The 14,796-nt window shown below is 40.1% G+C and overlaps 1 protein-coding gene across 1 annotated transcript; it reads right to left on the bottom strand.

Moving 5' to 3' along the window:
• Window positions 1-13: 13 nt before the first annotated feature.
• On the bottom strand, window positions 14-12,938 carry LOC149300948 (coiled-coil-helix-coiled-coil-helix domain-containing protein 2-like). Its single transcript, XM_089484488.1, has 4 exons — window positions 12,889-12,938; window positions 9,400-9,646; window positions 7,847-8,015; window positions 14-156 (listed from the first exon to the last, which is right to left on the bottom strand). Exons 1-4 carry the CDS (start codon window positions 12,936-12,938, stop codon window positions 14-16), a joined length of 609 nt encoding a protein of 202 aa, XP_089340614.1.
• Between the last annotated feature and the right edge of the window lie 1,858 nt (window positions 12,939-14,796).

A 14,796-nucleotide genomic window follows, 5' to 3' on the forward strand; every position in this document is an offset into this window, starting at 1 on the left:
ATGAGAGCTGCATTCACAGAACCCATTCCTCTGCTTCAAGCTGACAAAGTGAATAAAGTGCCACAATACATTCATCACAAAGCACTAATACGAATTCCCCTAGAGTAGAGCTCATAATCCATATGTCGATCTTTTCTTCTGTTTTTCCTGGAAGAGCTGGGAACATATCAAACGTTCAAAACCAAGACAGATTGTACAAGCCTTAGGGGAGACATAGCCAACCGAGCCAAGGGAACATATAACAGAGCGGGTACATGTCCCTCTACACCAGTGGTGGCCAAGCCAGCATGCCAGCGTTCCTGGCTTTTTAATCTCTGCATTGGAATAGTATACGGTAATTACTAATTCCTGCAGTGGTGGTGTGCCTTGAGCTTTGCTATTATACAGAAAGCATGCGTCACATATACAAAGAGCACTCAGAGGGGCAAATATCCCACACCATGTTGCTCTCCTATAATTCCTGACCATGACTGAATATTTCAGTGTACAGAATAAAACAAATGACCTCAGGTATGCATCTGAATGTCCAAGCTTCTAGAGGAATTGTACAGTCACAGCCAGTAACATATCCCTCGGTATACTCCTCGGTATACTCCTCGGTATACTCCTCGGTATACTCCTCGGTATTTCAGGCCTCCAGATCAGGATAAGTGAAGGATCAGAGGCATGGCTACCTGCCTGTCTTACCCGAGTAGCACTCAGCATTGTGAGGTGGCCATGTGGGAACTATCATGTAGGTCTGTGCTGTTGCTATGGACCCATGACCCCCTCGTAAGCCAGCTACGAGGGACAGTGCCCACAAATTGCGACTGTCCTGTGAAAACCAGTACACTTATGCTGTATTAATATATTTATTTTACATACCAATAAACCAGATCAAATGACCCAGGACAATTACACATACATAGCAATAATACCACCAATAAAAGTGCTCTAATCAGCTGCTACATATGATTGACATCTGGGAGACTCCATATAAACCACCAAATAACTAATATAGAACAAAGGCTTGAGGGTCACAATAAAGCTTTCTGTAAATCAAACCCACCTAATTCCCAAACACACTCTTTACAGTTATAAATATACTTTGCGTTCTTGGGTGACCTGTAAATTCCCTATGGTTTGTTTATCATGAGTCATCTCTGTGTTGTAGTTATTCACAGACCCATCTACTTGATATTATTATGACATATTGTCACAATAAAACAGATACTATTCATATGCAATGTTAATGATACACAACAAATATAGAAAATATATATAGAATAGACAGACACGTCCAAGACGAGGTGTGCCAGCTGTTACAGTGTTTTGGCACTTTTAGGGCCCAGAGGGCACAGGCCAGTTGCTCTTTTTGCTATATTTTATATATATATATATATATATATATATATATATACAGTATATACCAGTATATATAGATATATGTACATATATATATGTTTGATAGATTAGATTGCAACCTTTCCTGTTAAAGCTGCAGGGTGTCCTTTGGCAAGAGATGAGAATTTGCCCTAGTAATCCTCGAAACATACTTACTGACTTCTGTTTCCATTACTGTTTCCCCGGAGCTATTCAGGCTGGGTATTTATACTGCCTGGGTTTAAACGTTACATAATTCACTTCCTAGAAGGATGTTTCATCACATGTTTCTGACCAGCGTGGCCTTAACAGAGCAAGGTGAGACATTGAATAGAATCAGAAATAAAAGGAGTACGCTATTATGTTACAGCCCATGAGTGAGGTTAGACGACTGTGGGTATAATATGTGATTAGCACCTTCTCTGGGGAAAAAAATGCTGTCCTTGGCATCGCTTCCACAGGGTTATTTTTATTCTGTCTAGATGGCAATGCCGGTTATATAAAAAGCCAGAAATTGGGCTTCCTTCCTTTAATTCTTCAAGTCCCCATGGATACTAAACTTCACTCAGTCACAATCAAATCAATCTCGCATTTAATTTAATGCTACAAAATGGTACCAGTAGCAAGGTTAGGTTTGGTTACCAGCAATAACTTTGGGGAGCAGTGCAGCTCCAGCAGCTCCGGTTCCTCTCTACTTCCAAGAACAATCATGGTAAATGCACACTCTGCTCAACATATAGGGTTAAATCAAATCCTCCAACTTTATATGTGCTTTCACAAAACAACAAAGGGATTGACACAGGCCTTATGAGGCTCATAGTCAAAGGCATTGACTGTGTCCAATATTCAGAACATATGGATTATCACTTGACTGTCTGTACATAGACTTGCAAAGGGTTCTCTGCAAAGTTACTGCTAATTATCTCTGGGCTTCACTAAGCAAAGATCTGTTCCAACTCTGCACTTTAAATGCAGTAATATCGAGGGACAGCAGACATTCAGGGTCCACTCAGGTATCTGTATGTTCAATTATTCGTGTATGCACTGGCATAACGTATACTTGAAAGACAAAGTTTGGACAAAAACAGTGCCTGGGGGGTCTCTTTATACCTCCCAGAATCCCGTGGGGTTGTTATGTCTTAGAGGAAACCTTTGGGCACCTGTTCTGTTCCTGACTTTTACAGAAGCAGAACGCAGAGTTCTGAATGTCACCCAGCAGGGTCATATAACATTTTTGCTTAACTCAAAACGGCAGATTAATGTTATGGGGTGGTTGTGAGGTCAATTATAGCTTCCCAAGCTTCATATTTAGCAATGGATTCTATCGCCAGGCAGCAGAAGTATCTGGAGCGAACTTTTATTTTGTACAATTCTGGCAAGGAATGCAAAATATCACTGCAAGTGGTCTCTAAAGACCAACGATACGGAAGGCAATAGTCTGTTTTCACAACAGGGGGCTTTCATAAAGCAATAGTCAGGGTTAAGTGGATCAGTATTGCTTTGGGCTGTCACAAAAACATAGAAGTAAAGAAGATCTATTCGGTCAGTCTAGTCTTCTGGTGCCTGGAATCCGTCCCTCTCTTCACCAGTGATTGTTTAATTAGGTATATTTCTATATTTAATGGTTAGTGTCATTTGTAATGTTGTTCAATAGGCAGAATGATCAAGGACTTATTTAAAACATAGGATTGGCACACAAGAGCTTACAATCTACAGCGAGTAGCCTGCTCGAAAACCGTGCAATCTGGCAGATGAAAATTACAGATTAGAAGTGAGCTTTAGCTACAATCTGCTGACACAGTCCTGTGCACTATAAAAATAGCAGGGCTACAGGCCTTCCTGTGCTTTTGGGAAAGGAGTGCGATGTCTATGCTGTTGCTGTTCGAGATCACATTGTAAAATAGCCCACTTACCTCTAATACAGCAAGGCCTTGCAGTGCTGTCCTGACGCTTGCTCCATGGGTGGAAGCAGCAGCAGGCTGTAGCTCTGATCCCCAGCTAGGAGTCTAGGATCCAGCAACACACACACACACACACACACAACCCCTGCCTCTCCTCTGCGCTCCACACACTGCAGATCTAAGCATGTGTCTTGCCAAAAATACATCGCTATGCAGTCTGGAAAAGGAGCAGCAAGCCTAAGCCTGTACACGCAGTGCCTAGCGACGGGCTGTCACTCGGTGCCAACATGTGTGACCTGAGCAGAGGGGACTGGCAGAGTAATGCATGCAAACAAACCACAATACGTACTGTACCCTTTGGGTATTTATAGCAACCGAGGCCCCTGCTTGGAGCTGCTGCATTGCAGAATAAAAACAAGAACAATAATAGGCGTCTCATGCTATACTGTACATACAATGGTGAATAAAGGTGATTTGCAGTGTTTGTTCATATGGGAGGTATCTGGCACCTGGTAGGAATAGCTGTTCAGATTGCGGTGTCCTCCTGATCACAAGTATATGTACATGTTTTTTATTTAATAATTAGGAGGGGCAAACCCCCTAAAACCGATCTGTTCCTTCAACCTTTCCTAAGTTGCCCTCTTTAACCGTATGAGGGCCGGGAGGGGCCTGGACACCATTTTCCCTGTGGCACACGGAATTCTTTGTTATGCTTTTGCTACATTTAGGTGATAACCTCAGAAACAGCTCACACTTTAACTAAGGAAATGTTAAAGAAACAAAATAAAGGTGAAAAAAAATACACGTCTACACGTGAGGTGGGTTTAGGGTGAGGGGGCACCCATGACATTACAATCCCTGATCCTTGCTTGGTCGCCGTTGTGAGGTGGACACGTAGGAGATGCAATGGATGTCTGTGTTGAAACCGCCATTTATTTGACAGCTCCCTGGTGTGGTCAGGATCTCCCTAACAAGCCTATGATCACTACTGTAGCTATGTGGGACAAGACCCAAAATCTGGGATGCTTGTGAAGTATGGTGTTCTGCAGCACACTAACATACCTGGGAACTCTAGAGCTGCTTCTCCGGGTCACTACGGAAAAACTGTGGGTGGCAGGAGCGACCTTGCGGCATTCCCCATCCACTTCCTCATCAACAATATTGTGTGTCCCGCCACATCAGCAGGTCCCTGGTAGCTGGAGGCAGAAAGTTCCTAGGTGTGTATGTATATATATATATATATATATATATACCGTATTGGCTCGGATATAGGCCGCCCCCGTATATAGGCCGCACCCTAAAAGTTTGGTGCCCCCGTGATATGCTGCCACTGTCCTCCTCCCCGAGATATGCTGCCACATAATGAAAGGTACAGCAAAGCTTTGGCCCTAACCACACCATTTTGTCATTAGAAATGTCAGGAGGAATGACCGGACACATACACTTGTATTTTGGAATAAACAGGCCGTGGACTTTTATTTAGCTTTAAAACATAACAATTATTATGCAAATAATAATAACTTGTAACAAAAACTCTTTGCCCAAACACAGAGTTTCAACTTCCTTCAAAATAAAACATTAACCCCTTAAGGACAATGGGCGGTCCCTAAACCCATTGAAAACAATGCATTTTGAGGCCGTACATGTACGGGCTTTGTCATTAAGGGGTTAAACAAAGCCAACCGCTCTAAAGCCAGAAGGCTAACCAACTGATAACCAGTTCACCCCCTGCATAGAGGATAACTTTAACCCCGATAAAAGTACACGACAAATGGTTAATGCATCCATTTTTTTAATATAAATGTATATATATACATTGCTTTCCTTTATATATATATTTTTTGGGGGGGGTCGAGGGTGGTCATCTATTCAAAAGCTCCTCCACGGTGCCCGCGGCTTTCCTGCTCAGCTGCTGGTCACCACACTCAAAAGGTCATTCCAGACAGCCAGCAGTTTGCCTTGTGGCATGATAAACCTTTGTTTTGGCCCTACATTTTTAGCGCATTTCAGTCCTAGAGCTTTAAAATATTTTCTTATATAAGATACTGCATTTTTAGTTTATATTAAAGTTGTTAGGTATTATAACGGGTCCCATAGTTTCTGAAAGATATGTGTTGTGCTTGCAGCAGAATGGGCCGGTTTCTCGTATGTGTGTCGTGGCTAATGGATAAAGTATGGTGTATGGTGGGTGATATCTGGCTGTTCCATTTTTTTGCAATACATACTTTAGCTGCCTTCATAACGTGTGCCTATTGGTTACGATGCAAAGACAATATGTCCTCTTGAAACATGTCCAGTAAGGCTACTCAATGGAGCGTGATAAGGAGAGTGGGATCAGCTCTTTTATAACTCAGAAGCTGTCTCTCCAGAACTGTTCAAGTTTGGGGCAGCTCCACACAGCCACCAACACCTTGGAGACAGGGAGGGGAATCGCTTTGAAAGCTAAGAGGGGACGCAGTACCATCTAAACTTCACCTGTTAATCTCAAAGTGCATGGTATTTTTACCAAGCAAAACTTTTCAAATAGAAGTTAAGACCTGGAACCAGCAGCTCGTGTCATAGTAATGTCCCATTTCCTCCTCCCAGGCCTCCATAAACAGGTGTTTGGCATTGTGGCTAGATGTAGTGGATACCATTGCGTATCGTTTTCCAGGCATACACGAGGGAAGAAGTATTTCAATATCGATAATGGGGTAACACTTGTTTAGCTTGGATAAAGAAACATAAGAGGGATCTGTACTTGTTCCAAGTGTGAATAGTGTGTGCAAATAGTTGTTTTTTTTTATCTGAACAGTCCTTTTAATCTATTGGGACCTAAGTGAGCCTTTTTATTTGACGCTTTTGACTTTGTAACTGTGCAAAGAATACGTTTTTATTTCGTGGATGTACAGATTGCATTGCATACCCTAGGGAAGGGCGAGTGCTGCTGTGTATTTTTGCTGTTATACTGGGGTTTTCTTCATATCACATTTTACAGTCTATTAATATTTCTTTACACTCCCTGGTGACCTTTAGGGTTGTAGAACACCATATTTTCAAATCCAGCAAACATTCTGAGCTCCTGCAGGACAAATGCCACACTCCGGGACTATGACTAGTATGGATGTATGGCGCTAGGATCCCTAGCAGTCCCACTCTGTTGAACCTCCACACGCTTAAACGCAGAATGACTGCAGAGATCAGCCATTCAACGCATCTAGTCTTCATCTTTTGGATGCTGTAAAAAACCTCAAACCTTAGCCATTCATGTTGTCTTATATTTACAATAGCCTAAAGCATATTTGCCTCACTGTATTAATGTATACCACATTTTTGAGGTTGTTCCACTTATCTACACAACTTCTCAGTATAGGGACACTTTAATCTGTAGAATAGCTGAATAGTCCCTATAATTTTGCATTTCTACAGAATTCTCCCATATGCATTTGCTTCTTTAACCAGCTCCTAAGCTTGTAGGATTTGTGCTCACCTGTACATGTTTCCTGCTAACTAAAGGGCAAACTCGATAAACTTACTACCAGCTGCTTCCAGCGGACGGTCTAACCCTTTGTGGCAAATTTGTAGAACATGCTTTAGACTTGCTGTGCATAAACTAGTTCCAGCAGCAGCAGGTAAACAGTCATACACAGTGACAACGCTCATGTTCACCATTTGGGTACCAGTATCTGCAAAGCAATCATTTTCTCCATTATTGAACTTACGAAGATGGGAAGCTTGATGCAAGGACAGTAGCAGTTGGAACTGGGGTATAAGGTAACATAAAACCATGAGAAGTTTATTTAATCCATAACCAGGATACGTTTAGCCAACATCCAGAATTAACAATCAAAATCGAACTCACAAATTCATAACCAGAATGGAGCCATGGAAACATTTTATTTAAATTAAAAAAAAACATGTCTAACAGACAGATGTCTCGTGGAACAGAATTCAATCTCCAAATCCATGGCCCAATAGTTGTGCGTTTTCTGCGTTCCCCCAAAAGATGTTATGTTTCATTTCATTCTGAATCCGGTGATCAAAACCCCAGATGATAGGATTTCAAAGGCAGGCTTGAGAGGAGGACGCAATCCATTTAATGATTTAACTTGCATAATTCTAGTTTCTGTGTGGGTCATGTTTCTGATCCATGAGCACACACATTCTTCTACTGCCAAGCCAATATTTATTGAAAGCCTAAAAAAAAGAAGAAGAGCTAGTCAAAGTGTATTCATGACATCAGAATACATTGATTTAACATTAACAAATACAGACTGTCCATTACAGGATTCACCAGTGGGAAACAGTACAGCACTCTCATAAAGCCGTTTACAAAAGTTTCCTTGAATAAAAGAAAAACACCTACTTAATGCACCCCCAGCCTTGTATTGCTTATGAGTGGAACTGCAATCAACCTTTATTTTATCAATGCTTTCTCTTAAAAAAACAAAACAAACCCCCCCCCCCTCAACTACCAATGTTCTATCTCCAGCCAGTGTCCCACTCCATAGCTGCAAATTACACATTTCTAGCAATATGTGGCGAGTGAGGGATCTGACCTGTTGTGTTGTATAGAATATAGCTGCATCTTATGAAGAACTTACCATTTGCAAAGCGACACTGTTTTAGCACCTCTCCAAAACCTTCGCAGAGCTTCAGGTCACTCTGATTCTGAGCACACTCCAGGAACTGTTTCAGCTCATACTGACAGGGTGAGTACTGGGACTGCTGCTGCTGCGGCTGCTGATACATTGGCTGGGCAGCGGCTGGTTCCTGGGAATATCAAGACATAGTGTTGGGAATGGTCAAATATAATATATATATATATATATATATATATATATATATATATATATATATATATTTTATTTTTATTTTTTTAAATACAATTTTCTAACAAACAGATTTAAATATTATTGAAATCTTTATTTCTTGCATTATTCTCTTTTGCTTTCTTATATTCTAGTCCGTTTCCTCTTTGCTTGAAGGTTACAATATTTTACATAGTTGGGCCAGTTTAAAATCCTCTGAAGAGCCTGTAATTTTACTTGGTTTTCATATGCTAAATGATATATATATTTTTTTTTTTAATACTTATGATATGGATATTTATTTAAATTTTGTAACCACATGGATTCTTAGCACATATACCAGTATTCACAGAAATATGAAGCCGTACAAGAAATGCATGCTGGGGAATTAAATGAGACAGAAAAACGCCAATAACTTGGTAATGCACTAAAAAGTACACGACATGAAGAGTTCCTTTAAATGAAAAATGGGTCGCCAAGTCATGCGTAAACACATTAACCCTTCTTCCCCCATGTGAGGCTGGGCAATCTTTTTTTTTTTTTTTGCTATGGTTACATTTTGGTGACTATTTTACAAACAGTGTACACTAACTGAGGAAAGTATTTTTTTTTCTTCAGGACAAGTAAAGCTACTCAGACCTTTGGTATGGGACAAACTGTGGATTACATAATATATATATATAAAAAAATCCAATTAGCAAATGTATCCAATAGATGTGGTTGTACATATATGTAGATTAGACATTTAACCCACTTAGAAGAGAGTAAACTATAACTCATACAGTTTAGGCACACGAGAAGGGGTTAATTTTGATAATTGTGCTAAAGAAAGAAAACGGGTAAGAAATTCCACCGTCCACAAGCATATCATCTTTTTTTCCCCAAACACATCTCCTCGCACATGATATTCTCACATTCAGCAGAGTATTCCCATACCCACAAGTGCTTTCCTGTTTCAAGCAGCCAATCAGCGGCAAGAATAGTGGGACCAGGGAGAAGGAGGGCAACTGCAACAGTAAGGCTGCAGCTTCCTTGTTAGATAGGTGCTCACAGGTGACTTTAATATGCATTTTTCTGTAACCGGGGTGTCCCTTTAATGTAAGTCATGTTTAAGAAGGAATATATACTACATTAGCTAAAGGATTATCTGGTCCTTCAGTTTTCTACCAAAACACAGCAACTTTTGCCGTTGCTATCACATGATTTTTATTATTAGCGTTATTGTTACTTATTGTTTTTTTTTCATCTGTTACAAATGTTCTTGGATGTATTTTCTATAGGGTTTACATGTTACAATACATAACAGTAAAAGCCCACCACGACTATGGAATAGTTGCTGCAGTTACCTGGTACGTGACGTCTGCCCTTGCTGGCTCCGAACTGCTTCCTCCACCAAAACCTCCAGTGATCGCATGGCCCAGTGTGTGTCCAACTGCAGAGCCCACGGCCACCCCAGCAGCTGTGGTTGCCATTTGGGCCATCAGACCTGGTTGCCTGGGAGCTGCTGCTGGTCCAAGTGCAGATGGGGCTGCGGCTACAGGTGCAGGTGGGCGAGCTGCAGGAGGGGGTGCAGACCTCATTACTGGGGCCCGGCTGCAGAAATATAAAAGTAGCCGTGTTATAATTTATAGCATTGTACACCACAAAACTTCATAAATGCATTGTATGGTCTTTGAATAAATGCAACTAACACTATCAATATTATAGGACTAACATTCAGAATCATTAACCTCTTCAGGCTTGGGGGGTTTCATAACCAAAAGACAAAAATATTTTTTGTCATATATCTGTAAAACCATAATTCCACTTTTGCATTATTCTGTAGGTGCCACAGCTGAACAATGACCCTATTTATGTTCAGCAACATCACCTGATTGAAGCCATACCTCACATACATATTTGTGTTCCAGAGGGCCATACCCATGCTTTACATTTCACCCCATATGACATTTTTAATGCTTTTGACTTGGGTGGGGGGAGGGTTGTTCCCAATGCAGTATGGCTCAAAATCCCTTTGGGGATCTCTCATACATTTTTTATGCTAGAGGGGGAAACTTTTCTTTCTCCACCTCCTGAGCACACTGTGATCAGCCAGCAGGGGGAGCAATGGGAGAGCCCAGCAAGCTCTAGAAAGACCCTGCTGAGCCTCTCCTGTCCCCAAGTATACCTTCAGTGGGTGTCAACAGTGACACCTACAGATCAGAATGACAGTTCACGTGATTGGTCATTCCTTGAATGACAGTTACCGCTCTCATGTCGAGCAATGCTGGCTTCAGCCGATAGGGGAGAGTTCAGGCTGTCGATAGAGATATCCCTGCCCCTGCAACAAAGTCAGCATGTACATGTATGTCCTAATCGGCTTCTCGTCACAAGTTATTATACATTCATTCTTAAAATATATTCAAACAGATTTCACGATGTCCAAATAAATACATAAATATATAATTACTACATATCTGTTTAAATATTAGAAAACCTCAATATACAATTATCAATATTCCAAAATTACATAATTCGATCACACTAATAAACCATACATCACACATGACATAGAAGAACAACCATAACAATTGTGTGAAAAAAAGGAAACACGACCAGTGATGGAAGAACGAGTTCCTATGGGGGGATATAATAGTCATATCCGACCTCTGGCTAGGGGGCTATCCTTGTTAGCTCAGTCAGATAAGGTTGTGTGTCTAGAAAGAGGATTTAAATTAAATTAAGAAATTTGAAATATATGCCAAATATCAGTGTCATTGGTATGGTCACAAAAATTAAACCATGGTAGTTAGAATTATATTTGTCCATGTTAGAGTAGGCCACAAAATATATAGCTTGCCATACAGATTTTGAGGGCTGCTAGAATAAGAATACTTAAGAAAAGAGGATTTATTTTCCAGAGGAAAGTCCAGATGGAACAAGTAAAGCTGTGGACTGAGATCAGTAACTCCATGAAATAGACATTACAGTAAGTCATTTAATAAGTTTTTCACATTCTCACCAAATATGGTAAGACAGATCCAATTAACCTACGATAACTCCAACATTCATTGGATACGAATGCGCAAGGGAACCATGTGCCAAAGTTGGATGAGCTTATAAAAGCATTCTAGGAGAATTATACAGTTAGTCACCTATCTAAATATTACCCATGTCTTGTACTGTACAGGTGAGAAAAATCTACCTGGGTCTATTTCCCACTTCTTAATTGATGCGCATTGTTTGGCAGCTTTGTTGTAAAGATATTAATTCATAAATCACTTGAATAATTTTGCATTCATACATTCATCTAGAATATTAGATATATCAATATGATTAGATATTTAGGTATCAGACAGTTAAAGTCTGAAAAGAGATAATAGTCTGTGTATATCAGCCAATATACTGATCCCATTAGATTTCCAATCATTTACGTTTACGTGCTGTAGATGAACGTGAATTGTTTAAAGGACGTACAGGTACGTCTTAAGGGGACTGAAAGGGTCGGTGCAGTCTCGCCTTTGCACAGAGAACCAATGATGCTGTCTCAAGTCGTTAAGCAGACGTTAGACACTCATATGCACTTTAATGCATGCGAAAACTGAGTAACGCTCAAATTAACTTTTCTCCCCTTTGCAAACGCAGAGATTTATCAGAATTTGTTTCTCCATCTCAAGCTCTCCAGAGTGCATGCACGCTAGACTCGCTGCCAGGCAACTTTAGATCTGACTTGTGCCAGAAAACCAAGGGTTCTAACGAGATACCCCCCCCCCAGACAAACGCACAGGAAGTGCTGCCAGTGGTTCCTTATTGTCACTGGCCGATTCAATGGTTATAGCTTTTTCAAAGTATTTCTTAAAGAACACATATTAAAGTAACCTAACGAGAAGTGTACATTGGTGCAGCTGACCAGAACATTGAGTTAAGTGAAACAGCTATTAGTGAAGCACATTTGGTCTGATTCCAGAAAGAAAATTGAATTTAGATTTTTCCCATTCACGTCCCAGAGCCCAAGTGAGAAAATACGACCCTGGCTAAAACTGATGTGTAACAGTCATGTGTGAGTGACTAAGGTTCATGTTACTTCTATGTTACATCACAAACATGCAAAACAAACAAGACATCTTATCTGCCAAGTATCAGAATGATGAATGGCAAATGGCAGCTTACCACCTAAACTCCTCAACAAGATCAATGAAGGCTGGACATGTGGTCTTTGAAGATCAGGCTTCCACAATGTAGGAACTGTTTCTTTCATGCCATGACATCACAGCGACTGACATACCATACTGGCAGGAAGAAGCTGCTTTTCCTTAAATGACACTCCTACTGATACATATACAGATACAACAGGAGTTCTGGATCGTGCCCGTGAGCTGGCAAAAACAGTGGGCTTCTGGGCTTACAATCTAAAAATGGAATGACTGTCAGATACACCACTCATCCTGGGTGAACCTTCTGTGAATTGTTATGTCCTTATAGTATGATGATTGGCTGTTAAAGAACGGTTCTTTGTGTTTAAGTATTTACAAAATGTGAAATAGTCCAGGATCAATAGAAAAAAATGTCATAGGCCCTCTGAGCTGATGTTTGACCTTCACATAACATAAAAACACACTGCGTAACATCATTTAAATGGGCCTCCTATGATAATTACCCAATATATCATACCCTAGAGAGCCATGCTTGACATTATATATACAACATTAACGGCTTCCGGGCTCTGATGCGCACACGTGTAGACAAGATGCCGTGAAGAGATAGAATAATGACATGTCTCAGGCCTTAGCAATATGAGTGCGCGTCCAACGGTTAACAAAGACCGCAAATAAGTGACTACTACCCGTGCACTTTACCTGGCTGGCGGTGCCATCCTTGAGGTGCGGCTTCTGCTTCCCCTTGGCATGGTTCTAGTTCACTTTCACTCAGTCGATAAACGTCCTTGACAAACGCTATGTCGTTCTGATTGCGTCACTACTAGTGTAATCGCCTTATATAAATTCGGACGGATACGCACGGTTACGCCCACAATATGCGTGACGCACGACGTGAAAGGGAAAAAATCAACCAATCAGTTCATCCTTTAACCGGCAGGTCAATTACCGAATGAAAGTGCTGGAGATCTAATCACTAGAGAACAATGCATGACTTGGAGACAATTTTCCAACGCTCTTCGCTGAGAAACATGTTCTCTGGTGCTTGAAAGTCAAGAATTCCAGAAACGCCTACAAAACGCTTCAGTAGGAGGACAGCTTGCAAGCTTTTTGTAGTTATATAACAACCATGTTTTTTTTTTGCTAAGAGCATGCGCATTATACTATTTCATTGAGATTATGTATACTCAGAAATAGTCTTTAAATGTAATTCTCACAAAATAAATAGCACATTGACACTAGAGCTTTAATCCAATTCATTAAAGGAGGGTTTTTCACACCCTAAACACCAGAGGTTTTTGCCATTTTTGCCATATGTTTGTTACACAGTAATTCCCGCTTCCAAAGTTTGATGTCCTCCCGCAAATCATTTTATTTGTTCAGGACGTGTAGGGCCTTCGTTTGACACCACAGAAATACTCAATTTTTAGGGTTAATATGTAAAAAAAAATTTTTGCAATTCGCTTAGGATTTCTTAAAAGATGAGTTGGTACTGTGTTAGCTGTAGAATTACATGAGACAAGTGGAGTTTGTCACTCTCCTAGGATTTCTAATGCACAATATGTGCCGCTTCTGAACAATAATCCTATGTTTTATACTTTTGACTTTATAGTTTGTAATGTTGTTGTTATTATTTTGAACTGCTCCTAGTGCAACATGGATATATTTTCCCTTCTCTTGTATCCTGTGGACCCCCAGTGGTGTTATGATGACATGACCAGAGTCCCTCTATTTTGTTAATTGTTATATTCATTTTTATTACTATTGCTTTGTGTACACTATATGGACAAAAATATAGGGACACGCCTCTTAATTATTGAATTCGGGTGTTTCAATCAGCCCCGTTGTCACAGGCATATAAAATCAAGCACCTAGTCATGCAGTCTGCATTTACAAACATTTGTGAAATTTGTTGTTAAAAATACTGGCCATGCTAATTTGCATAATCACTTATATATGCGTGACATCACAGAAACATAATGTGCATCTACACGCCCCCCCGCCATATGAGAAATAAAAATGGGTGACCCAGCTGTTTAGTAACTGTACCTTTGTAATAACATGGGGAGTTATTAATGTACAAGGTACCATAACAACCATATAATTTAAAACATCAGGCAGGAGTTTGCTGCCAGGTTTTTTAAACCAACTCATTAGGAGTGTCATAAAGTGGCTGGGCTACATACTGTCCTGCCATGTGACACCACATGGGCGATGTCCTTGAGAGAGACCTAAAAGAATGGGAGCCTAAGAGTAAACCTTTCAATTCGCTTTTATTCTATTGACCACAGATTATTTTACTGTTGCCTTGTGAGTTTGCTGTGTTTTATCCATTTATTTTCAGACTGTTTTGTATTCATTTTTTGTATGTCTTCTGTTACCATTATTTTTTGTATAAACACTGTGACTATTCTACTTAGATTAAATATAATTACTGTGTTTGCGCGATTATAAGGTGACCCCTCAAAATGTATTAAGTAGGAAAAAAAAGACTGAATATAAGACTACCCTATAGGAAAAAAAGTTTTACTAGTAAATATTAATTCACATGTAAACTATTTTTCATATTTAATAAAAACTAAGATTGAGAAAAATGCATTACTTATTTTA

This window comes from Sceloporus occidentalis, unplaced genomic scaffold (assembly GCF_023333645.1).
Source record: "Sceloporus occidentalis isolate IW3139 unplaced genomic scaffold, rSceOcc1.0.p SCAF_22, whole genome shotgun sequence".
Lineage (NCBI taxonomy): Eukaryota > Metazoa > Chordata > Lepidosauria > Squamata > Phrynosomatidae > Sceloporus > Sceloporus occidentalis.